Source organism: Engystomops pustulosus, chromosome 2 (genome assembly GCF_040894005.1).
Source record: "Engystomops pustulosus chromosome 2, aEngPut4.maternal, whole genome shotgun sequence".
NCBI lineage: Eukaryota > Metazoa > Chordata > Amphibia > Anura > Leptodactylidae > Engystomops > Engystomops pustulosus.
In genome coordinates this window covers 246,056,919-246,083,884 of record NC_092412.1, presented here as the reverse complement: position 1 = coordinate 246,083,884, position 26,966 = coordinate 246,056,919, and the positions used below count along the sequence as shown (strand labels likewise).

At 44.0% G+C, this 26,966-nt stretch overlaps 1 protein-coding gene across 7 annotated transcripts in view; it reads right to left on the bottom strand.

Annotated features, from left to right (window-relative positions):
• Positions 1-26,966, bottom strand: part of SON (SON DNA and RNA binding protein) — a 58,372-nt gene that overhangs the window by 4,368 nt on the left and 27,038 nt on the right. For 3 of the 7 annotated variants that reach the window (XM_072138691.1, XM_072138692.1, XM_072138693.1), the window contains 8 exons: positions 26,793-26,959; positions 25,843-25,986; positions 22,915-23,094; positions 7,943-8,053; positions 5,974-6,090; positions 4,216-4,363; positions 3,723-3,788; positions 3,300-3,415 (listed from right to left, as the gene is read on the bottom strand). In XM_072138691.1, coding sequence (XP_071994792.1) covers positions 3,300-3,415; positions 3,723-3,788; positions 4,216-4,363; positions 5,974-6,090; positions 7,943-8,053; positions 22,915-23,094; positions 25,843-25,986; positions 26,793-26,959 — 1,049 coding nt within the window. Of the gene's footprint in view, positions 1-3,299; positions 3,416-3,722; positions 3,789-4,215; positions 4,364-4,579; positions 6,091-7,942; positions 8,054-19,085; positions 22,349-22,914; positions 23,095-25,842; positions 25,987-26,792; positions 26,960-26,966 lie in introns of those variants that run through there. The other 4 variants (XR_011853388.1, XR_011853389.1, XR_011853387.1 and 1 more) reach the window with 4 other exon arrangements.

The window sequence follows — 26,966 nt, the reverse complement described above, 5'->3', positions numbered from 1 at the left end:
TCCAGCTCCATCCACAGCACAGCCACCACATTGTATCCGCATCCAGCTCCATCCACAGCACAGCCACCACGTTACATCCGCATCCAGCTCCATCCACAGCACAGCCACCATGTTACATCCGCATCCAGCTCCATCCACAGCACAGCCACCACATTGTACCCGCATCCAGCTCCATCCACAGCACAGCCACCACATTGTATCCGCATCCAGCTCCATCCACAGCACAGCCACCACATTGTACCCGCATCCAGCTCCATCCACAGCACAGCCACCACATTGTATCCGCATCCAGCTCCATCCACAGCACAGCCACCACGTTACATCCGCATCCAGCTCCATCCACAGCACAGCCACCACATTGTATCCACATCCAGCTCCATCCACAGCACAGCCACCACATTGTATCCGCATCCAGCTCCATCCACAGCACAGCCACCACATTGTATCCGCATCCAGCTCCATCCACAGCACAGCCACCATGTTACATCCGCATCCAGCTCCATCCACAGCACAGCCACCATGTTACATCCGCATCCAGCTCCATCCACAGCACAGCCACCATGTTACATCCGCATCCAGCTCCATCCACAGCACAGCCACCACATTGTATCCACATCCAGCTCCATCCACAGCACAGCCACCACATTGTATCCGCATCCAGCTCCATCCACAGCACAGCCACCACATTGTATCCGCATCCAGCTCCATCCACAGCACAGCCACCACATTGTATCCACATCCAGCTCCATCCACAGCACAGCCACCACATTGTATCCGCATCCAGCTCCATCCACAGCACAGCCACCACATTGTATCCGCATCCAGCTCCATCCACAGCACAGCCACCACATTGTATCCGCATCCAGCTCCATCCACAGCACAGCCACCATGTTACATCCGCATCCAGCTCCATCCACAGCACAGCCACCACATTGTATCCACATCCAGCTCCATCCACAGCACAGCCACCACATTGTATCCGCATCCAGCTCCATCCACAGCACAGCCACCATGTTACATCCGCATCCAGCTCCATCCACAGCACAGCCACCACATTGTATCCACATCCAGCTCCATCCACAGCACAGCCACCACATTGTATCCGCATCCAGCTCCATCCACAGCACAGCCACCATGTTACATCCGCATCCAGCTCCATCCACAGCACAGCCACCACATTGTATCCACATCCAGCTCCATCCACAGCACAGCCACCACATTGTATCCGCATCCAGCTCCATCAACAGCACAGCCACCACATTGTATCCACATCCAGCTCCATCCACAGCACAGCCACCACATTGTATCCGCATCCAGCTCCATCCACAGCACAGCCACCACATTGTATCCGCATCCAGCTCCATCCACAGCACAGCCACCACATTGTATCCACATCCAGCTCCATCCACAGCACAGCCACCACATTGTATCCGCATCCAGCTCCATCCACAGCACAGCCACCATGTTACATCCGCATCCAGCTCCATCCACAGCACAGCCACCATGTTACATCCGCATCCAGCTCCATCCACAGCACAGCCACCACATTGTATCCGCATCCAGCTCCATCCACAGCACAGCCACCACATTGTATCCGCATCCAGCTCCATCCACAGCACAGCCACCACATTGTATCCGCATCCAGCTCCATCCACAGCACAGCCACCACATTGTATCCGCATCCAGCTCCATCCACAGCACAGCCACCATGTTACATCCGCATCCAGCTCCATCCACAGCACAGCCACCACGTTACATCCGCATCCAGCTCCATCCACAGCACAGCCACCACATTGTATCCGCATCCAGCTCCATCCACAGCACAGCCACCACATTGTATCCGCATCCAGCTCCATCCACAGCACAGCCACCACATTGTATCCGCATCCAGCTCCATCCACAGCACAGCCACCACGTTACATCCGCATCCAGCTCCATCCACAGCACAGCCACCATGTTACATCCGCATCCAGCTCCATCCACAGCACAGCCACCACATTGTATCCGCATCCAGCTCCATCCACAGCACAGCCACCACATTGTATCCGCATCCAGCTCCATCCACAGCACAGCCCCCACATTGTATCCGCATCCAGCTCCATCCACAGCACAGCCACCACGTTACATCCGCATCCAGCTCCATCCACAGCACAGCCACCATGTTACATCCGCATCCAGCTCCATCCACAGCACAGCCACCACATTGTATCCGCATCCAGCTCCATCCACAGCACAGCCACCACATTGTATCCGCATCCAGCTCCATCCACAGCACAGCCACCACATTGTATCCGCATCCAGCTCCATCCACAGCACAGCCACCACGTTACATCCGCATCCAGCTCCATCCACAGCACAGCCACCATGTTACATCCGCATCCAGCTCCATCCACAGCACAGCCACCACATTGTATCCGCATCCAGCTCCATCCACAGCACAGCCACCACATTGTATCCGCATCCAGCTCCATCCACAGCACAGCCACCACATTGTATCCGCATCCAGCTCCATCCACAGCACAGCCACCATGTTACATCCGCATCCAGCTCCATCCACAGCACAGTGATGTAGCGTCTTGCTGTTGGACCCCCACACATCAAATTTGCTACCCTTCCCCTAAAGTATAGGCTTATCAATACCACTAATTGTTCTGGATGGGAAAAACCATTTAAAGGGAACCTGTCACCAGGGACCTCATTTTCACTAAAGACAGATTGTAAAAGCCCATGACACCTGCAGTGCACATCTGCCTCTCTGCCTTTTCTAAGCATTTGCATTACAATATAATTGTGTGTTATAACTTACTCTTGCACCCTGACAAAATCCTGGGGTAGTCACAGGGGTTGGGCTTTGGCTTGGATGCATTTCAAAAAACAACATGTGCCTTGTCTGTGTTACTCCTTCCTCAGAGTTTGGCCCCCACCTTTGTGCTCCTGTACAGCTCCACCTCCTGCTCCTTCACAGAGGTCACAGCCTGGTCATCCTGACATCAGTGGGAGAGGGAGGAGCTGTCCAGGAGCACAAAGATAAAGGCAGCCTGCAGCTCAGACAAGTCACATGTTTATTGAATGCATCCAAATCAAAGCCCAACCCCTGGGACTACCCCAGGATTTTGTCTCAATGCAAGGTAAGTTATAACACAATTCTATTGTAATGCAAATGCTTAGAAAAGGCAGAGAGGCAGATGTGCACTGCAGGTGTCATGGGCTTTTACAATCTGTCTTTAATGAAAATGAGGTCCCTGGTGATAGGTTCCCTTTAAAGGAGAAGTCTCCGCAAAATGATGCAATCTACTCACCCTAAAAAGAAAGCGTTTGCGGTGCTCCGGGCCGGTGTCGTCCACAAGCTCGAATTCGGGAGGGGACCATTTCTTCTTGTTGCAGAGCTCCATCAGTGCGGAGATGGGATGTTTTCCTGCAAAATACAGGATTTCATGAGAGCGAAGAGAGGCGGCTGAGGCTAATTATTGTCCAGACATTCCCAAACTCATGTCCTCTGCCCAATCTGCCATTTCTGACCCCCCTCCCCCCCCCCCCCCCAAGCACAGTTCTATATGGGGTCCCCCTAATACACAGTTTTGTGGAGGATAATATAAGTATCCCAATTCTAACCAATTACCTGCATCTCACACTGTGTGGAGCCTTATTTATCTCTAGCATTGCTTTCTGTGCAAATCCGTCCCTGTCCCATCCGCCCAACACAAAAATAAGGAGAAACTCACCAGACAGATCCTTCATCGCCGGAAGAGCCAGTTTGTTAGAAGCTTTCTCTCCATCTGCCACTAAACCTGGAAGACAACACAGAGATATGTACAGGGAGAAAAAGTGCAAATAATTTAGGAAATACACACAAGATTAACAACTCATCAAATACCCCACGTGAACCACCTCCTGATTTTTAAAATCACTTTTTACTTGTCATAATCCCAGTGAAAGAAAAAGGAAATAGATGAGAGATCGAATTTGTATCTGACTGCAAGATAACCGGGCGCCGCCCCCAGCTACAGAGGACGGGCGCCGCCCCCAGCTACAGAGGACGGGCGCCGCCCCCAGCTACAGAGGACGGGCGCCGCCCCCAGCTACAGAGGACGCGCGCCGCCCCCAGCTACAGAGGACGCGCGCCGCCCCCAGCTACAGAGGACGCGCGCCGCCCCCAGCTACAGAGGACGCGCGCCGCCCCCAGCTACACAAGATGGTGGTTTCTTTCGCTCTTACCTTTACGGTCGGTTTTGAAATCCAGAAGAATCGGGTCAACATTTCCTTCATTATTTCTCCCGAGCCCTTCCCCCTCCTTCCAACCCATTTTCCTCATAAGCAGAGCCCCCCGGCCCCCTGAGACTGGTGCAGCCTTCAGAAACTGGTCCTAGGAGAAAGACACAAGGCAGAGAAGATAGCCAAGCCGAGTATTAGTGTAAATTCACCCGAGAGGTTTCTACAATGCAGAGCGTCAACCCAATGCAGATCATCTCTAAGGCATCTCTATACAGACACAACCTCCTAGGGTAACCATCCTAACTTAGTCCTTGGACCATTTGTACAAAGCAAATGAAATGTAAAGACTGGTGAAATGCTTACGTACCTACGCCTCTGCGGCCGCAGCGCTGTGATAGGAGAGCAGGCAGAGACCATGGACACGAGGCACATACAAGGATCTGACCCTGCAACAAGTTTCCATACAGAGCGGTGAAAGTTCACAGGTGACTGTGAACTATCCCCTCTCTTGTAACCCATTGCTTACCCAAGCAGAAAGCTGTCCTACCGTCCTCCTGACACCTGAGCAATTCTAGACTCATCATTTCATCCTGGGCAAAAAACACAGTCCCCCTCCCCACCCCACCCCACATGTTAGTGACATATCGAGCAGCCCTCAACATCGCACAGTAAAAAAGGTTAAGTGTACTCAATCACCATCAAACCGTAGATGGACTTGGCCTCTGACCTGTCACGTCCAATGCTGGACTTAACCAGATCATGCAGAAGAACCTCCCTCCATGCTGGATTCTCCTCTCGCCTTTCAACACCCAAAGGGTTTACTTACTTATGAGTTCCATTCGCCCTTCTCAATGCCAGGACATTTTCATAAAAGAAGGGCTGGGAGTGACATAAGACCCCAGCCATAGTCACACCGGGGTCCGATTCCTCTTTAGAACCTGCTTTGTAATGATAGAATTTTCAACATCAAGGTCTGTTTCACTGTGCCGTCCGGCTCGCAGATCACAATGCAAAACAACACGTCTCTGTCCAGGAGCTCTGGGTACTACGTTCACATGATAACACACAGGAACCTTCTAGAACACCTTCACCATCGTGCTGGAAGGTCATTGGATGCAAATACCTTGGAGGGAATCCCAAACATCAACAGTGTAACGACATCTGATATGCAGAGGGGAGAGCCGCCGAAGTAGAAACGCAGCGGAGGTCCTTCAGAAACTTCTCAAGAAGGTCAACCAACCCTTCTTCTTCCCAAGGACGGTCTTCTCATGGCCGGGGACACAGATGATCTTCTCTCTTTCGGCGCGGTGGCATCTCCACTTCTCTGCATACCATCAGTTGCCATCCTACGGCGCAGGGTAAGGGTTGGGTACGGACCACGAGGACCCTCAATAATTTTGCCTATCGGACACGTACGTTCTGTTTCTTATCATGTGAACGACCAACACAGCTAAAGGAACAGTGAAACAGACCGGTTTTTGGGAAAGACAGAAATTCATCATTTCACCAAAAGGGGAAGGAAAAAAGTCAGATCGGATGATGTCACAAAACCGGCCCAAAATGAAACAGCGGAGGGGGAAGATTGGCAAAAATCTCAAAAGAATAAAACGCTGTGAAGGAGCTCTGTTTCATTTGGTGGCGCCTTGTGACATGTCGCGATGGCAGGCTTATACGGACTACCAATCTAATGGAAGCAAGCGCTGGCCGTGATCTCAGCGGCTGCATGGTCAATGCCACTAACTCTGCTTGCTTGACATATACCTTTTTAAGCCATGCTTGGGGGCCGCTGTTGCTGATTTCCTCTGCGGACAGGACCTGCGCTCCTGTGCTCCCAGTGAACTGTCCAGGAATCGATGTAGACTGAGCCCAGGCGTCAATCTGTAGGAGACAGGACAGAAGACAGGACAGCGTTAGGACTTTACCGTTATCCTGATAGAATCCACCCACCAGAAACAGCACAACTGATATATGGCTGTAAATTGCAGCTCGACCCACAATTGAAACGTTGGTCGGTCTTCACTGAAGATAAAATCCAAGCTTTACCATTCATACCAACATGTGTCATACATTTAAAAACATATGTGCACAGAGTGAGTAAATCAATCTATTTCTCAGCTGAAAACTGCTGTGGAAGACCCTGCTGCTGGGACTCACTGCCTTCCTCTTCATAGACTTTTACATAATGGTGAAGACCTAGCTGCTGTGACTCACAGCCGACCCTCTCCATTTACTGCTATTAGAGAGTTGAGCTGACCTTTAGTTTCAGTTCGGATTCAGCGTTCAGGTAATGATGTGTGACCCTGAGGTAATGGGGGTCATAGAGCCAATCTGGTACATTCATGAACAGAGCACATTGATCTTCTAGGGACAACTCAAAGAGGATATCTGTTTACAACCTGGCATTTGATTCACCATAGTGTGGGGTTCGGGTCACTACCATACATGACCAATTATATTGCCATAGGGCCAGCATAATTCATGACTGTTTAAACTTCCCTATTACATCCCTATATGGTATTTTGACCACATAAACATTACCCCCCATGGTGGCTATCAATAGATATATGTTCGCTACTATAGCATCTCCTACTGAGCCCTTCTAGAACGACTGATTCCTCTATCACTATAGTGGCAATAGCTGCTTCATATAATAGTCACGTCCCTGTGATCATTTGGTGCATGATCACTATATATGATTGCTCAGCCCACTACATAGGGGCAATCTACCCCTGATCCATTGAACCGACCTCACTGTGTTTTTAATACACTTTTTTCCCTAGAGCATCTTCGTAGTAATGCTACTATCCAATTTTTCTTAGTTTTGTGACTAATAAATGTTAAGTTTTATTTACAACAATACCATTAATGTTTTTGTCCGGATATGGGTATTTTCTTCTGCCAATGGCAGTTTAGTTTTCTCTGAGTTAAAACTCCCTGCCGTGACAATTGGTCCACCTTTTATTAAAAATCTGGTAAATGGACGCCTCTTGCTACTAACCACAGCCATGCATTTATTTGCCAGGTGGGCTGTCCGGCCGCCAATCCGGCAATACCTCCAGGTCACTGGGGGCGAACCAGAACTGAAATTAGGGGTCCGGACATTTCTAACATCTATGTAGTGGTGGAGACCTAGCTGCTGTGCTTCTCCCTCCCCTCTGTTTTGCTGGTATGACATAATTCAGAGTAAAGTAAAAAGTGTATTAGGAGGAAGGATGGTAAGAGCCAAAGCAGAGAGATTATATTCACTTGTACTATAGGATTATGCAAAACTTGTTGAAATAATGTAGTTAAAATAGAGCAAAATAATCCAAAGTGGGACAGGTCCGGGACTGCCATATACAGACGGTCCCCTACTTAAGAACACTCGACTTACAGACAACCCCTGGTTACAAACGGACCTCTGGATATTGGTAATTTATTGTACTTTAGTCCTAGGCTACAATAATCAGCTGTAACAGTTATCACAGGCGTCTGTAATGAAGCTTTAGTGTTAATCCTGGTTCTTATGACAACCCAACATTTTTCAAATCCAATTGTCACAGAGACCAAAAAAAATTTTTTGACTGTGGCTAAAATTATAAAATATACAGTTCCGATTTACATACAAATTCAACCTAAGAACAAACCTACAGGACCTATCTTGTATGTAACCCGGGGACTGACTGTATTCAGCCCTTTCTTTCTGGTTAAACACAATGGACTCTGAGCCATAGGAGGAGGAATAACTCACCTGCTCCTGCGCACGATTCAGCATGAACAAGGCCTCTAGGTCATAGGGATTCCCTGTAAGTCTGGTCTGGGCCACTGCTCGCTCGTTCATGGCAGAGGTGATGTCCACTGGCTACAAGAGAAGACATACAGCAGCTTAATACACAGGAGACATACATGAACTTCATTTATCTGTTATATACAAGGATAAGCTCCATAACACAAGCATTAGCAGAGGTCACAAAAGCAGCAAGTAACAACTCACAACAGTGCAATAAAAAGATAAAAAAGTTGCAGGATTTTCCCCCTTCTTCAGGAGACGTTCTGTCATCTAAGGTCACATAATATAAAAAAAAGCAGCAGGGTCAAGGGTAATTCTTAGATGCTCCCTCTGTGTAGAAGAACAATTTCCCAGACCCCCAGGTGTGTCCTGGTCAACCATGTAGGTGATGACACTTCAGTCCTGACCACTAGGTCTGCACGTTTGGGAGATCCCAATACACTCCGAGCACAGAATATACTGTAAGTGTGTGATACAAGTGGCTTCCAATCCCTGGACCTGTACAGTCTACAGTAATGTAGAGTTACAAGTTAATGTCCTATTGTTTCTGTAACTGCAACGTGTGAATGGGGTTTAACAGGAGAAGTCTCACACATTAATGTACTGCCTATAGAGATCAGAAATAATAGCGCAGCGGCCTGTGTCATATTATTCACTATAAATAGTAGCTACCACTTCATACATGAAGCCGCCAGGAGACCTGAGGTGACCTCTGTTAACCTTCTGTATATAAATTTTCGTTAAGCTTTTCCATCATTGAAACCCCTGATGAAGATGCGCGAGCCGAGCCTAAAAGTGCGGAGCATGTACAATACAGAAAAAGCTGTATGGGGGGTAATAAGCTTCCTGCACAGACCTACTCATAATCTGGGTTAAACGCTAATTCTTAAAAAGGAAATCTACCATGAAAATCCATCCTGATAAACCAGGGACATTACTCATAGATCCAGGCACCGGGACTGTGGTATCTCCTTATATGTGTTATCCATGGTCTCCTTCCATCTAAAATCAATGTTCAAAATTATGTCAATGAGTCAGAAGGACTGGGGTTAACAGTTCCCCTCCATGCTACAGCTTCACAGGCTGTTACACTGTCTGCCCTCCTCATCAATACTTCCTCCTCCCTATGTAATCTCTCACAGTGGGAGGGGGTGCAACTGCTGCTGCAGAACATAGGGGGTCTGTTAACGCCCTAAGGAACCCTTCAGGCTCATTATAGCAGAACATAAAGTTGATGTTAAAAGGAAGGAGGCCACGGATAGCAAAAATAGGAAGATTACTCATAGACCCAGGCACCGGGACTGTGGTAATGTCCCAGGTTTATCATGAAGGATTTTGATGGTAACTTCTGCTTCTCAAAACTCCACAAACAAAAAGTGCACAAACTTCTATCCACTGGTCAGAATGCAAAGAGATAACATGCAAAACCCTTTGTCACGTCTTACTGAGGCCAAACAAGAGGTTCTGTCCTCTCCCATCCATATTGTCCATTGTTAGGCCCGGTTCCCATCTCTTCACTAATTTGCATCAGTTATTTTGAGCCACGACCAAGAGCGGCCGAACACACAGACCAGGAGAAAGTCTTTCCAGAGGTAAAACATAATGGATGCAAATTACTGAAAACCCAACAGAGATGTGAACAATGGCCGATGGAATTTACTCATTTCAACCTGGACGACTTAAACGGATAGACCAGGTTCAGTTAAGTTGAGCCCCTTTTCGGGAGGGTAACTTTGGCTCAAACATAAATTGGGCTTCCTGTCCTAAACTTGGGCCATGAGATATCAGCCCTAGAGTCTGGTGTTTTAACTCAGGGACCAAGCATCAAAGAAAACACCTTACACGCATGAAAAAAAAAAAAAATTAAAAACATTTTAAGAGGAAACCCGTCACCAGATTTTACCTCATTAACTAGCAGCCCCTTCATGCCAGGGATGAAATGTCCTTTCTTAAATTTCCTCTTTAATGTGAAATGTCAGCCATTTGACTACCAAAAATTTCCTCCGAAATCATGTAAAAATGAATTGGATCCTGGAATCAAATCCCACCCTCCCCTTTTTATGGGGATAAAGTCTCACACCAAACCTCAGATGCCTATTAATATAGGCAATTGTGTGAGACGGGGGACGTGAGCTAAAGACTATTGGTATCCCAGGCTAAAAGCACAGCTCAGCTCCTAAGAGGAGGAGTTTATTGGCCTGAAAGCCTCAATAACAATGTTCTTCCCTACAGAATCAATGCAACAGAAACAAAAGAACACACAAAACATTTACCTTTCTTCTTGTACACTTCTAAAAGTAATGGCATTTATAAAATATACATCTATCCCCATGTCCTAAGACTTTGTGTTTGTATAGAAGAACATTGCTATTAAGGTCTTTAGGCTTAAAAAAGAAAAATAGCTGAATCACACAGTTAGTAAAGTATTCACAAACCAGAATAAAGACTCCACATTATAAACATGATACATGATATTTATTTGTGGTATTTTGTGTATTGTGGAACACATACATTCAAAAGTCATAGTAAAGAAGTCAATCATCCATGTGCCATCCGGATCCATCCTCGATTCTTCACTTGGATTTCTTGCTCATTCAAACAATCCGCGAGCTTCAAGGTTCCGTCTGTTTTTGGCCGGTCATAAGTGGGATAAGTAGGAGGAGTCTTCAGACATCGGGAACAATATCGAAATTCAAGATCAAAGATGATTATTCTTTCCTTCTTGGCTGCTCTGACAGCTCGTTCCAAACCATGGAACATCTGATACAAATGTTTGGTGACCGTTTGTCTTCATTTTGTGACAAGCCCTCATGTCTACGTCACGTTTCTGGACCGGAGACGTTCACGTCTACAAGTGATATTCGATGTATCAGAGCACCGGGTTCACAAGCCAAAAACATTCATCCTTGAAAGTTCACTATCCAAACATGACGGCGATCAACAATGGGAAACCTAGCGTCACAATGTACCCCATGCAGGTAATAGGAGGCAGTACGCTACTCTAACGTTCCTCACACAGGACGGAGGCGCAGACATCCAACATATGTCACTTACAGCTCAGAAACACAAAGCTCTTAAGTTCACTATCAAGTACTACCAATGCATTATATCAACATTTTTGAGTTTGCCAAGAAATTTTTCACCATGCGGCTAAAAATCTGCCGTTTTCTTCGACCATTGTATCCCAAAGCTTTATAGAAAGTCAATAAAAATGGCCTTCATCAGGACCCGCATTACCCAATGAGCATGTACTCAGCATTACGACTAATACTACAAATCCTAATCAATAAAAGGTCCTAAATCCTCATCAATGTCTCCACGTGAAATGCTGAAGACCTGCTGGAAGGCACATTTGATGAGGGATCCCATAAGATACCCAACTAGAGCTCCGAAAATTTACAGTAGGGTTTACGTAGGAGGGACTTTGGTAATTGAAAACCATTGGCTCAACCTACGGGTGTAATGGTCTCCTTTATGAAAGACCTTCGAAAGAGAGGACTGAAAACTTGCACATCAATTCGTAAGAGCTGAATTTTGTAAAAAATTTACAAGACTGATAAAGCTTTGACTTGCACATCAAATTGTAAGAGCCAAATTTTTTTTAAACAAAATTTACAATAACCTCTTCTTTCGGGCCCTTAGGTTATCTTTTCCATGTCTTATCGAGAAGTCGGATATAATTTTCAGATCGGTGCAAACGTCTTCACCTATATGCATCCCCCCCAAACTAATGTGGACAATATCCTTGTACCAGGTTGTGCTCAATTTTGCACTAAAAAAAATTTGAGTATATATGGTATATCATTTTAAAAGCCAAAAATTTTGCCCGAGTATAAGCCTATTTTTTCAGCACAAAAAAATATGCTGAAACCCCAAACTCGGCTTATACTCGAGTAAAAAGTAAAAAAAAAAATATCAAAACTCACCTTTCCAGCTTCCCCCGCTGCTGGCTATATACTGGGGGATATTGGCTGGTAGGCTATATACTGGGGAGGCTGTGACCAATGCATTTCCCACCCTCGGCTTATAGTCGAGTCAATAGGTTTTCGCAGGCTTTTGTGGTAAAATTAGGGGCCTCGGCTTATACTTGGGTCGGCTTATACTCGAGTATATACGGTAATTTATACAGCTAAACCAAAGATTATGGAAAAACTTGCACCAAATATGTTAGTGTGAACGTAGACTAATATTCTCTGATGTCCCTTGCTTACCTTTTGTACATAAAGTCCAATATCTTGTTATGAGCAGCATTAGTCCGCCCTTTCCCTGCTTCCCCTCATTCCCGATACGAGCAGCACTAGAGACAAACAATCTGATCAGAATTTACCAGTCTACAACGCGTATAAGATGCTGCGGCAAATACATTTGTACAGGGCCACAGCAAAGAAATGTAAAAGGGAGCCATGTCACCAGATTGTACCCCATTAAACTACGTGTCCCCTCAGGTAGGATATGAAATGTCCTTTCACAGAATTTCACTTTTTTTGTGTGAACTCTCTCCCATTTACCTAGAAATATAATCTCCTCTAAAGTCGTGTGAAATATAAATTTACTTATAGAGGCTACAGAGAGAGCGTAACTTCAGCCGCCCCTTTGATTCTATAGCGTGTAGAAAAACACTGATGGTGTCATATTAAAAGATAAGATTCTACTCTTTCAGATCGCTTCAGGATTATGGTTCTGGGATCCACAGAACCATAGATATAGACTGTTAAAAAAAAAAAAAAATAAGAGGGAACTGGATCTTTATCTGCAGCTCACATTTCTCGCTATGTCTGTCTCGCTCTCGGGTTCTGTAGCACACAGAACCAACAGACTGATGTAATTTAAAAGATAAGTATCTAATCTTTAATATGACACCAGAATCGAAGATTAAGGCATCGGAATTGACTGTCCCCTGCAACACTTGACTCATCTCCGGCAAAATAAGATCCTTCTCCTCAACTTATCACATGTCTTTGGACATTTGTCTTTTTTTTTTTTTTTTTAATAGGCAAATTTATTTCACTTGAGAGAGGAATCTGGAATGGACATTTCATTCCCTTCCGGAGTGTGCTGTTAGTTTAATAGGATAAAATCTGGTGACATTATCACTTTAAAGGAAATAAGGCCAACAATGAGCAGATCAAACGCACAGATATAGTGAGGGTATAAGCTATAAATAGCCTAAAGGATGGTGGTGAGCAATAATTTTACTCAGCCCACACAAATGTATTTTTTTTTAAACTTCTTCATTAGAATAAAGTTATTGTAGTGAAATATATAGTAATATTCGGGGCAGATGTAAGATATCACACACATAATAAGATATGAAACCTCAGATATCCTAAAGTATTATCCTAAATATAGGTCAGTAGTATCATATAGAGCCAAGGGGGCAGACAACCTCAATAAGCCAAACTTCAGGGACATGATGATTTGGAAGCACTTTTGTGTAGATCTTTATATGGGTGCATGCTCTCTCTATAGCTTCTGATTTAGAAGGAGAAGTTCAGCCAATCCAGAAAATTCAGATAGATTCATGTGGGCTTTTAGGTTATGGTGGAAATTAAAGGAAACCTACCACTTGAAGTGGCAGGTTTCCGATGGCAATACCGGGCACCAGCTCAGTGTGAGGTCAGGGTGAGCTGGTGCCGGAGCTCATTTTCGTTAGTGTTTTAAACCGCGGTATCGCGGTTTAAAACACTTTTTAAACTTTATAGGCGGCGCAGGCAGGTACGCGCTCGGCGCTTACCGTGCGTACGGCTACATAGGATGTGAATGAGAGCCGCGCGCATGGTAAGCGCCGAGCGCTAAGCGAGCGCTATAACGTTTAAAAAGTGTTTTAAACCGCGATACCGCGGTTTAAAACACTAACGAAAATAAGCTCCGGCACCAGCTCACCCTGAGCTGGTGCCCGGTATTTCCATCAGAAACCTGCCACTACAAGTGGTAGGTTTCCTTTAAAGGGAACCTGTCACCAGGAGAGCCATTTTCAGCACTCCCCCAGTCCCCACAGAGCAAAGTACATTCACTGCCAAAGTGTTTTTGTATTAAAAATTGGTTTTACAAAAAAAAAAAGATATGTTATATTGTACCTTTCATTAGCATCTGCTGTGTGATTAGGCAGTTGCCAATTGGGAGGGGCTGGAAAAGAGCAGTTCCCCCCACCCTTGGGAAACATGTGACCTTTTCAAATATATGAATAACTGCTCACACTCGGGATTGGCTGTAGAGGAGCAGGGGGCGTCGCTAAACACAGTGATGGGTGTTTTCATATATTTGAAAAGGTCACATGGAGGAGCTGAATCCCAAGGGTGGGGGGAAAACTGCTCCTTTCCAGCCCCTCCCTTTTGGCAACTGCCTAGTCACACAGCAGATGCTAATGAAAGCTACAATATAACATAGGTTTTACAGAAAAAAAGATATTTTTATACAAAAACACTTTGGCAGTGAATGTACTATGCTCTGTGGGGACTGGGGGAGTGCTAAAAATGGGTCTCCTGGTGACAGGTTCCCTTTAAGTATCAGTAAATATTTTTGCCATTGTAATTTATCTACAGGTTCAGCTTGACCTTGTGCAGCCTTCATGTAGTCACATACATTGCAGGCTGCTCAGACTGATCACTGCGAAATCACCAAGACGAGTGCTCCTGGTGTATGGGGCCCTTCTTCTCTGGTCTCAATTTTTAGAAAGCTGGCGAATCTTTTCAATTTTTTTGGGTAGAGAAGTCATAACATTTGTGTTCAGGAGAGCAGAGAGGGGCTACAGATTTCACACAGAGCAGCCTGCAATGTAGGAGTATGGATAAAGGCTCAAGACAACAGTTGAAAAGAAGACCCCAAAAATAAAAACAACAAAAAAAACTTATTTCGGGCATATATACATGATTGATAAATGTATTCCAGTATTCCATGGCAACATTCTACAAACAAGATCTAGGTTGTCTGATATTGTGGTCATTCTACATTCTATATACATTTACATGTAACAAGGCTGAGTTCACACTACCTTTCCTTACCTCCGTGAAAAAAAAAGTAAAGAAAGGAGGTTTAACGTATCAATTAAAAATCCAATTGACATCAATGTAAACTTTATGTCACCCACTATGTTTAGGCAGGGATCCGTTATCCATGCGTTTTGTGGACGGAGGCTGCAATACTTTTCCTCCGTACTGGATAACGGATTCCTGCATAAACATAACGGATGACATAAAATTTTAAATTGATACGTTAAACCCCAATTCTTTACTAAGGAACGATGGTGTGAAATGAGCCTAAGGGACAGATTTAGTGGAGTTCAACTGTAGGATCAGACTACACAGGCTTCGTTTGTAGTCTGTTACCATAGAGAAATATAGATTTACACAATTGGCTTTGTTTAGTTTAATTAAATTGTACACAAAATGTTTAGCAACTTTCTCATATAAATTAAAATGGTCGTAAACTTTTCAACCGAATTTGCTTAAAAGGAAACCTACCATTTGATTTGATGCAGTATGAAGCAAACATACCCCGAGAATGCTGTAGCTACACTGATGCAGGGGCATATCTTGTTTAATCCTTGAGCTGAGTGCTTTTGCTGAAAAAGGCAATTATAATGTTCAGGACCTTGGGAAAGTTGGATTGCATGATTGCAAAAGTTACACAGAGTTACACGCAGGGTTTAGTCCAGATAGGACTAATCAACCTTAGGCTACATTCACACTGCCGTTGCCCGCCCGTACCGTACCGTAGCGGGCAACGGCAGTGCTCGGGGAGAGGAGGAGGAGGTGAGCGCAGCTCACCCCCGCCCCTCTCCATAAGTTATGGCGCACGGCGCTGTACTACGGTGAAAGATAAGACATGTCCTATCTTTTTCCCGGGTACGGAGCGGTACGGTGCCGCACATGTGCTGCACAGTACCGCTCCCGTAGGGGGCCGTGCGCCCATTGCCGTATATACGTCCCCCATACGGTAGTGTGAATGTAGCCTTACACAGCAGCTGGGGGATTGTGCAACAATTAATTATTCTGCCTTCAGGCACAACCCAGGGATTACATCATCCTGTGCACCAGTGCATCACTAATGTACTAGGAGAGACAGCTTCATTATCATAATTTTACATTGTTTTAAATTGTTTTGTCAGCAAAACCACTCAGCCCAGGGATTAACCAAGATATGATCCTGCATCAGTGTAGCTACAGCATTCTCAAAGTATACTTGCTTCATAATATATCAAATCAAATGGTAGGTTTCCTTTTAAGCAACTTTGGCTGCTTTGGCTTTTATCACCCTCCCAAATCTGATTTTCCCTACACTCGAGTGACAGCAGCTAGGTCTCCTCCAGCGTGCTTAGAAAGAACTGCAAATTTACAGCTAGAGACTTCAGAGGGGGAAATGAAGATTACAGGTCACATAATGTCAAGAAAATATTGACAATATTCTACAAAGTCTGTTATATAGGGAGTAATTCCCCAACTTTCAAGGAAAATCTGAAAAAATGGCTGCTCACCTCCAAGTGTACATTGCAAAGGTTAAGAGCTCATCAATAGGACATTTTTCAAAATACATGAGAAAGTTTCATACAATTATCTTAGGTAATTATTATTGGTTTACCATTTTGAGTTGAATTAACAAAGTGAGGCTAATTTTCGCTGCCATTTTGGTAACTTGGAAGGGAATTCACTGGCGGCCATCTTTTTCTATGGAGACAGAGAATACAGTTCTCTCCAATGTGGAGCGACTCTGCAAAACAGCAGCCCGGATCCCTTTTAGGCAACAATGACCAGGGTAGAAATAGGAGATTGCATTGAAACGTGAATTTTCAAGCATGGCTGGAGTTGTCCACTACTAGCAAAAGCAAAACACAGAGGAAAAATACTTCAAAAAAACTATAAGTGGGAAGAACATTCTTAATATCATGCAGATGAAAAAGAAAAAAAATATATAGATATGTATATATAAAAGGCTTACTTATCTTTATTATAGGATTTTATTTGTTCCCCTCCTGCCCCAGAGTGACATCAGCACTGGATCAGCATCATCCACCTGTTTATCGGATCCCATCTGGTCAGAACTTCCGAGCGCAATCACCGGCCTAACTACACTAAGGAATCGAGCTCTGAAGTTATGACCTGATTGGAGGAAGAAAAAATAAAATCCTGAAATAAAATAAAGCTGGAAAAATATTGAACAAGGGAACATATGGATTAAAAAAAAAAAAAAAGTATTTAAATAAATGAAAATCTATTCTACGGCCATCATCATATTAGTATTCCCTGTATAATGGTGAATATCATCGAATGTTTTCACACGACTCGAAAGAATTTGGGAAATGTGGTGACATTGTATTTCTCTGTGGAATATGACATCATGATATGATGGAATTTAGAATATATGTTGGTGGTATCAGCAGGAGTGGAGGCGGGTCCTCACACTGCTGTGTTCTTAGCACTTTGGATTCAGTTGCTCCACAGCCCCTCCCCTTATACTCAGAATTGCTACAGTTGTAGCCAACCAGAAGACTCATCGCCGGCGACGACAAGCAACTCCGTTCACAGAACTAAAAAACACAGCAGTGTGAGGATAAACCCACTAAACTAGGAAAAAAGCTACAATCCTGGAATATAAATGCAATTTTTTCACAGTCCTGCTGCTAACAACAACAAAAGGTAAGATTACACAGCCCTCCGGGGACAATACTTAAAATTGTCTGTAGTTTTGCTTGGGTCGTAAATGCTAATGGTTTCCCTTTACAAAGCAAATGAGGAGGTCAAGGCAAAGGTAGGACATTATATGTAATGGCCAGGCCCCATCTTAACAAGCTTCTTCCACCGTCTGCCCCCATCACATTGTCTTTAAGCTGCCATAATTTTTGTAAAATCTTAGGTTTGGGGAAGGTTAATGGGTGGCCAAAGACTAAATTTAGTCTACAACTCAGAGGAGATTTTTTTTTTTTTTATGGATAGGATAAGTCATCAGTTGGTGTCCAACTCTCGGCAGCCCTACCACGAGGTATATGAAGGCCACGGTATTTTCTTGAGGGCCGTGACCTCATTGCCTACCGGGTTCAACTGCCAAAACTGAAGCCAAGTAGATGGCATGAAGAACCAAATGTTAAAATTAATCATCGGGATTGCCGAGAGTCAGATCCTCCACCCGAGAGCAATAGACAAAGAAGGTGCGTTAAGAAGTAAAGTTGAGTACAGCATTACCTGTCAACTCCATAACAGACATCTGAAGCCATCTCCCACATCTTTAGGACATCTCATTATGGGATCTGACGACGGTCAAAAAAGGTTCAGCTGCTGTGCCATCAGTGCCCCTGTGTGAATATCTACTGACCCATAAACAGTACACGCTGCTAACCTATCAAGCACATACATCACACTCATTAAGAGAATCGCTTCCTGCATCACGGCACAACCAACTTCTGTAGGAGAACGGTATGAAGACCACACATTGTCCAATACATGGAACATCACTCCCAGCATCTTCTGATGCACCCTTTTTTTTGATTCACAACATCTATGTGAACTAAATTTTCTAGAATGGAATTGGCGACAAGAACATGCCTACAACACTAACCTAGATGTTATGGTATCTGGGAAACCCATTGCCAACCTCCATCCTTTCCATGAAGAGCCAGGACTTCCCGCTCACGATTCTTTTTGTATTTGGTTGCACCAGTTTGGTTGGCAATGACTCTGCTCCCAAAACCTAACCTAAAATTTACCTTTGCATCTTACCACATGGCTGCTCTTAAGCTCAACTTTATTGGAGGGGAAGCTGTGAAGACTACACCTAAAGGAAGCATGGGTGAGCCTTTGGACAAACCGATTGTCTCATCATTGGTTCAAGCTACTGTTCTCTCCCTTGGGGTTGGTTGCTGTGTCTAAACATAAGCCCGGCTTAATTGACCTAATTATCAAAGTATAATCAGGATAATTAATTAAACAAAAACATACACTCAGCAAGGGTTACTCGATCCCATCAAACACACACACACCAACCAAAAATATTAGAAAACCAGCGAAAACTATGTTGCGCCGATCATACCCGTCAATCCTTCACCACCCAAATAACGGAAGCACTTGCATCGTTAGTAATTTATAAGGAGTAAAAAACATTTAAGACAAACAAAAGTTTTGGACCATCTGTTTATTCGTTTTCAAAATTACATTTCCAAGAAAAAGAAAATTAAACATTTACAAGAACGTTTGTATTTGGTATTCGATGTGAATCAGGAATAGTTTACTTGACAGTGGTTTGTAATGTTGGCTTACGTTGACTCCCCCCCTCCCACTTCATATAAAAACAGACAAGACACTTATGAAAAGTGGTTTAAGCTATAAAAGTGCTTTAAAGGGGTTTCCCAGGGAACCGGTAAAACCCATCGGAGGCCGGGGGAAGGGTTTATAAAGAATAAGGGTTATTCATCTACCCCCAGTCACAGACCACAAGGGCTGAGCATCTCACGACCAAGGTAGCCAATGGGTAAGCATCTCATGACCTTGGTGGCCAATGGGTAAGCATCTCACGACCAAGGTAGCCAATGGGTAAGCATCTCATGACCTTGGTGGCCAATGGGTAAGCATCTCATGACCTTGGTGGCCAATGGGTAAGCATCTCATGACCTTGGTGGCCAATGGGCAAGCATCTCATCACCTTGGTGGCCAATGGGCAAGCATCTCATCACCTTGGTGGCCAATGGGCAAGCATCTCATCACCTTGGTGGCCAATGGGCAATGGCCAAAGGGGTAAGCGTCTCATGACCTTGGTGGCCAATGGCTAAGCATCTCACGACCTTGGTGGCCAAGTGGTCACAGTTTTTGTTCCAGTAGCCTCACCGTTTCCAGTCTGACCAGGACTGGAAGCTCAGGGTCCAGATTTCATCCTACTGGAATATAGTGCCACAGGTAACATATTCCCTAAATGTTGATCATTACACCCAATCCGGCCACAGAAGGGTTTTTCAGTTAGTCTTAAACTTAAAAAAAAACAAAAAACACAAGGCATATTACAACGCCTTTCCCCGATGCCCCGTTTTCATAAATGCCCTTATGATCTCCTCTTCCAATACAAAGTCTTGCTTTTGCCATGAAACAATTTAGAATTCTTAAAAATCCCTACAAAAGAAAATTATTCCCTAAATGTATTTATTTTCATAATTAATGTCTAAAACGGCTACAGCCAAACGGGATCTGGGGGGAGGGGGTGGCTGGGGGATGGTGGTGGTCTCTACCAAATAGTCAAAACATGACTTTGAGCTGAAGTCAACGCAAGTTTGCAAAAGGCAGTCATCGTATGAGCTTCTTTCTGAGGTTACAAAAAGAAAAAAAAAGGCTGAACACGGGTGGGGTAGGACGTTTTAGAAATTTGTGCCAAGAAAAAAACAAAAGTGGTATACAAACAAAGAGAAAAAAAAAAAAAATCAGCATTGAATTCACACAAGTCTCCACAAACCAAAAATTAGCAGAAACATTCGAGGGGGAAAAAAAAAAAGAACACGACAAAAAACAAAAAAAACATTCTGCCGTAAAAAAAAAACCGTGAAGCACACGACTATTCTGCCGGTATTCAACTATTCTCATACATTTTAAACATAACAATATTGTATATACAGCGGTGTCCGACTTCATAGCGAGTCCATTTACAATAGAAACATATTTACAAGCAGTTTTTTTTTTTGCGACTGCTCTGCTACCAGAAGTGTCCATAGTGCAAGGCACTGCATTGTCTGGCAGTGTGGAGGGATTACATGTTGCTGTGTGTACAGGAAAAATAAGTTTTGCGTATTTTTGCGCCTAAGAGATGCCGCTTGTAAAATTATCAAAAACTCGGTAAGATCGTCTCATCGGTGTATTTCAACTTAAAGCACTGCAAAAAAAATGAATATACCAGGACGACAGCGTCTCCAAGTACGCTGGGGGGGTGTGCTCTCACACTGCTGTGCTCTGGGCACTGAACTGCTCCATGGTTACTCCTTATGCTAAGTAAAAGCTGTCAGAGGCACCTGATTGGATACCGCAGCTAATACTCGGGGAAAAAGGAGGAAAAATTCACAGAGCACAGCAGTGTGAGGAGCACACCCAATCTAAACACACTTTTTTTTTTTAAATTTGTGTTTTTCCCAAAAAAAAAAGGTTTACAATAAAAATACAAGATGACAAAAATAGCAAACTAATCATTACTCTTGATTTATGTTACCGGGATAGTAAAGAGCTCTCCAGGGCCGGTGCCTTAAGACTTCTCAATGTGAAGCAGAAAGGCCGACAAAAACTAATACAGAAAGGTCAAGAGAAGCAAATTATGTGATCAAACAGTCCCAAATCCATATTCAAAATTTGAGTAAAACTGATGATTTTTTTTCTTTCACACAGTGACAGCCAAAAATTTTTTGAAAAACAGTAGAACGCAGCATAGAATCCTTGGAAAAAAAATTTCCAAAAAATTATTTTAAACCGCATTGAAGCATTTGAGCCTTTGTCTGCTCCGCTATAATCTACTGTGCACAGAAGAGAGACCCGGAAGGATTTGTACACTCCAGACTATTAATCCAGGTAATTATGTTAATGGGGGGTCATCAGCACGAAGGTGACAAATCAGAGTCAAGTGACCGGACCACTGTTCCAAGAGTCTGAGGCCAAGCTCCGCAAGTGACAAAATCAGTGTAATTACAATTATACTGCTCTTTGGACTTAAAAAAAAATTTGGAAATTAAAAAATAATATATATTCAGAGATGAATTTTTTTCTGTCACATTGGAACACAAAAGTATCAACTCAAAGCCTTAAGATACAACAACCATGCAAAGTAAAATTATTATTTTTTTTTTTAAGTTTATACTTTAATCCTCTGACTACGACTACGTACGTTATGGGAAAGCCTAGCAATGTGCAAGAGCCAAATATCGGTCAAGCTCCGTCTTTTTATTGTAAATTTCATTTGGAATTAAAAAAAAAAAAAATAGCGATAAATGTGCAATTTATTACGTTTCTACTAAGGTTATTAACTCGTTACGGACTTCATATCATGGTTTGCGGATGCGTCATACCGTCCCATGACGACATTATCTGGACAATGGCCAAGAGATTTCACAACTTTGCACAGAAAGGAAAAAAAAAAAATTATATATAAATATATACGTCCGTAGTCTTGATGAACTTTACATAGGTTTCTGCGCATCTGGGGGTACTGGTTGTCTCTGCGTTTTCCTGTCGCTGTTAGGAATCAGTCCTTTAGACTTCTTTAATGACCCAGTTTGCAACCAACTCAGGATCTGGAAGCATTAGGTCCATGTGAGAGGCCATTAAAGAAGGGAGGGTCTCAGCCCCATCAGTACGTTGGTTTGGCAACAGGTCTACAAGTGTGGCAATAATCCACCTTCCTCAAACAATTCTAGAACTGGAAGACAAGAAAACGCCATATTGCAATAGGGAATTTTTTTTAAAGAATGACGAAAAACAGATTTTTTTTTACCTAAAAACAGAAATCACTTAAGTATTAATACACAGGCAGCCAACGCCATACACCGGCTACATGGTTGCATTCATCAGTATTGCATAGTAGCAGCCGGTGTGTGTTAATTTCGAGGCTGTAGGTCCCCCTAATGACTTTTGAGCAAAAAAATGGCATCTGCTCCGTTTTCCATAGGTTACCAGTGACTAGACAGTAGTAGTAGAGTCAAAAGTAGGAAGGGAGAACACTTTATACTAGGAAAATCCTGGATATTCTGTTTGTCAACCAAGGGTCTAAATTTCTACTTTGTATCAGTAAATCTTATTAAAAGAACAACCACCCCCCTCGTGTCTTAACTATTTAGATCAGATTCTCCCCAAACACTGACAAGTTAGGCCAAAAACTTTAAAGCCTTGCACACAGACAAATGTTATATACAAAGGCGACCTAGCCTAAGGAATGAATGGGTAAGGTGTGATTACTGCAGGTACGAGCACACGGCGGGGCCTTACCTGTGCAGGTGCTGTGTTCGTGAAGACGTCGTCCTTGGCTTCCTCTGTATTTTTATCGACCGGCACCCATTCTCCGTACACTTTGTCGGACTCTTTCTTCCGGTGCTGAGAACCAGAGGACACTGGAAATTCCTTGGTCAATGTTACCTGATTTTTAGGAGCTGGTTTCAAGCTGGGATTCTAGAGAGAAGGCAAAACCACAATGAACCTCATGAAAAGGATCAAATCGTAAGAGTTACTGAAAGAGTTTCACCTTTAAACCCAATCATTCAAACCCGTCATGCAAAATAACCTCCTAATCTAAATATATTTTCATAAACTGCCATTAGAGAGCATTGCCTCTATCCCTTCATTGTCCCTCTACATGCCTGTAAACCTAAGCAATGAGGTCCTAAAGCTGTATGCAAATGACCTGTGAAATGTCCAATGAAGCATTAGCATATTCAAGCTGTCCACTCTATTCATGAGAGGGAGGTACAGCCACACCCCCAGTGCTTGACTGACAGCCTGTATAATGATGTGAGGCTGTATAATGATGTGCTTCCTGGTGCTGGCGCCCCCTGCAGCCTGTGTGTGCATGTGTGTGTGTATAGAAGAGATACAACAGCTCCAGGCAGCCATGTTACAGCAGAACATGTCAGGTTCATGTGTAGCTGATGTCTGTGTCTCTGTGTATTAGGAGGATGCAGCAGATGCAGCACACACACTAGCCATGCTTTACTATACATTACACACAGACATGAGCAGGGGGAGGAGAGGGGAGGGGGAACAGGGGTGACATCACTGCCTCTGACCATGTGACCAGCCTCATTTACATAATAAAGAATAGTAAATAATAATTAATGTATGAAATAACTAGATAAAGGCTGGGATGGGATCCTTGTGAGCTGCTCCAACAGGTAGAGGTGACAGGACAAGTGACACAGACCTGATGAGAGGTGTCCTTTAAATAAGGAAAGGAACCAAATAGACTCCATCTAATGAGTAGATCAAGAAAGAGCAAGCTAAGGAAATCCAGTGCCAATCTTCAGTACATTTGTAACCGCAACCATAGTAAACCCGGACGGCAGCGAAACAAGGGTGGAGCACAATATAAAGTAAGCCCTGAAAGCATCAAAACAGGGGTGCAGCAAAAAATAAAGTAAACCCTGACGGAATCGAAACAGGGGTGCAGCACAAAATACAGTACTACTTCATTATCTGGTGAAAATCTGGACAAATGTGTATTTTCCTGTATCTATAGAACATCTGAAATATTCTTTATATAGCTGGTTGTTAGACCACATTGCCTAATGTGCATGATAGAACGGATGGAGTCCATAACATACGGAATGTCTTTAGGACGTATTGGTAAAGGTGAAACCATCTAAGGATAAGTCCACACTTTTATTCGGCAGGTTCTGTTATGAACATACTGCGGAAGAAACAGCACAGTAGCCAGCGTTAATTTTGCGCCCCACACCGGTGACATTGCAAGCTCTATTGGACTTGCAATTAAAAGCCGACGGAGCCAAGAGACGCTCAGGAGATGCAAGGCTTAGCGCATATTAGTGCATATTTTACAACACATTGGGACTCATTTACTAAGAGTCGTGCTGTGGCACAGGCGACCCTTTTGTGGCGCAGCTGCTCTGCTGGGGCGACACAAATTAGGGGGCGGCCGTCGGCTGGTCCGACTGATTCGGACTGAGCGCCATATTTAACTTTCAAATTGTGTCGCACGCCCTATGTCTAAAATGTACAACAAAAAAGATGGTGAACTCTGTCGCGGGGAAATGACACATTCATGATTTTTAGACGCACGATCTTAGTGAATCGCACGCTGCATTATACACGGACAATGCACTTTCTGTGACCTCCGGTGACCCTGTAGGTAAATGTGCCCCATTATATCCTAAAATGGCCGCATTTTGTAGAAACCAGATGCACAGGAGGACAAAACAAGCAGGTCAGTAAGAGAAGTCTACAATCCGTCAGTCAACATGATTATGATGGTAGATGCTCTATAAAGACACACACTATACCCTGTGCACCCTTCACTCTACCTATTTATTTATTTTTTTTTTTTTTTAAACTATGTCCAGATTAACAATTTTTGTTTTATGCAAACCATAGAAAAAATTAAGTCACGAGAACAGTAACAATTTCACTTCTTACACACTGGACTCCTGATTCAGAGTTTGCTGAAAGGAGAGTCACCTTTTTAAGGAAGTGATCACAGATCAGCAGAGAAAATTGTATGTTTTCTAGCAGCCGTTCTTTCTGCAGCCTCTGCAGTGATATATTAGGTCTTACTGCCCAACAGCTCTGACTCACGGCTGGCCTGCCCCTCTTCATCAAGCTTTGAAAGGCAGGTTCCCAGGAGTTCTCATCATACAGAAAGTGTTTGGTATTGTCCCTGGGGAGCTGTGTAACCGTATAATTTTGTATGTTTTAAGTAACAGCAAGACTGGAAAATGCATTGATATTGCAGGATTGGAGGCAAAATTAATGCACCGTAACTACTCCTGTGTGAGATCACACAACCAACACCAGTAGTAGGCTTCTGGTTAGATATTACAGCAGAGGGGAGGGACTGTGGAGTAGATTGAAGATATCTTGTAGCCCCAGTGGCTACAATCCTGGGAAATAAATACATATCTCACGGTCCTGCTGCTCACAATGGTTCGATCACACATATCTCCAGGGACAATACCCAAGACTGGCTGCAACTAGATCATGTCAAAAAGGGAGTCTACCAGTAGTTTTCAATGTACAATCTCAATGATATTCTGTCGGTCTCGATAGAAAAGGGAGCACAATAAGAGCCACATTAGTGGAGAAGGAAGCATTTTTCTCAGACAAAATCTATTACAAAGTGTTGTTATTTGCAATTTGCGCTTATGCCAATTTAGTTGAAAACGGACTATTTTAGCTTGAAGTACTTACCAGTAAACTAAAGGAAATCGGCTTATGTTCGCTGACTTTGAACGGATGATTATAAAAAGGTCGGTCTTCTTCCTCGTCGTCAGAGTCGTGAGGTTTGTTAACAATCACGTCATCTTCTTTACTCTGAGCAATTTGTTTGCATTTCTTAAAAAAAAGAACAAAAAAAAAACAATACAATATATATAAAATATGGAAAAAAAAAATCCCTAATACCGTATTTTCCGGACTATAAGGCGCACTTAAAAGCCTTGGATTTCCTTGGAAATCCAAAGTGCGCCTTATAGTCCGGTGCGCCCTATGTATGGCGCTGGGCAGCGGACCATACTTACATAGGTCCCCGCTACCGGAGACAGCAGATCTCCAGCGGGAATTGCAGACCACACGGCACGAACAACTTCTGCCGCGTGGTCTGCAGTTCCCGCTGGAGATCTGCTGTCTCCGGTAGCGGGGACCTATGTAAGTATGGTCCGCTGCCCTTCTCCACCTCCCCCTCACCTTCCCCGCGTCGCGTCGGGTCTCGTCTCTGCTCCGCCCGCGGACCTCCGCCACGCCCCTGACCCTGCGCCTTATAGTCCGATGGGCCTTATATATGGAATTATTACATATATAAGGCGCATCGGACTAATGCGCCTTATATTCCGGTGCGCCTTATGGCCCGGAAAATACAGTAAATCATAATTCAGGTTATATTATAACCAAAGTTATTTCACGCTAGAAATCTGGTGCAAAGTAAAGTACAAGACATGTGAATGCACGTTTTTTTTTCCAGGTCCTTTTTAACATGTCCTATAGGTTCTGGATTCTCCCTTACACAATGGGTCCACATGATACTAAGGCAGTTAAATGCAGCCCGCTAATCGGTATCGACAGCCAATTTACGAGCAAGTATGTGGCAGGCGCTAACTGGTGTCTTTTGAAGGACACTTTATATTTCGACAGCTGTAACTAACCTCAGTGAGTTCCTGTATGGTCACCCCATACGTCCGATGGGTAATCTTATCCTCCATGGGTGCAGCAGGTGATATGGCAGGCTTTAAGCTAGGTGGTAAAGGAACGCCTGCCTTGGCGCACATGGCCGCTGCGTTAGCTTTGGCAATTTCCAGAAGCTGTGCTTTGTCTGAAAA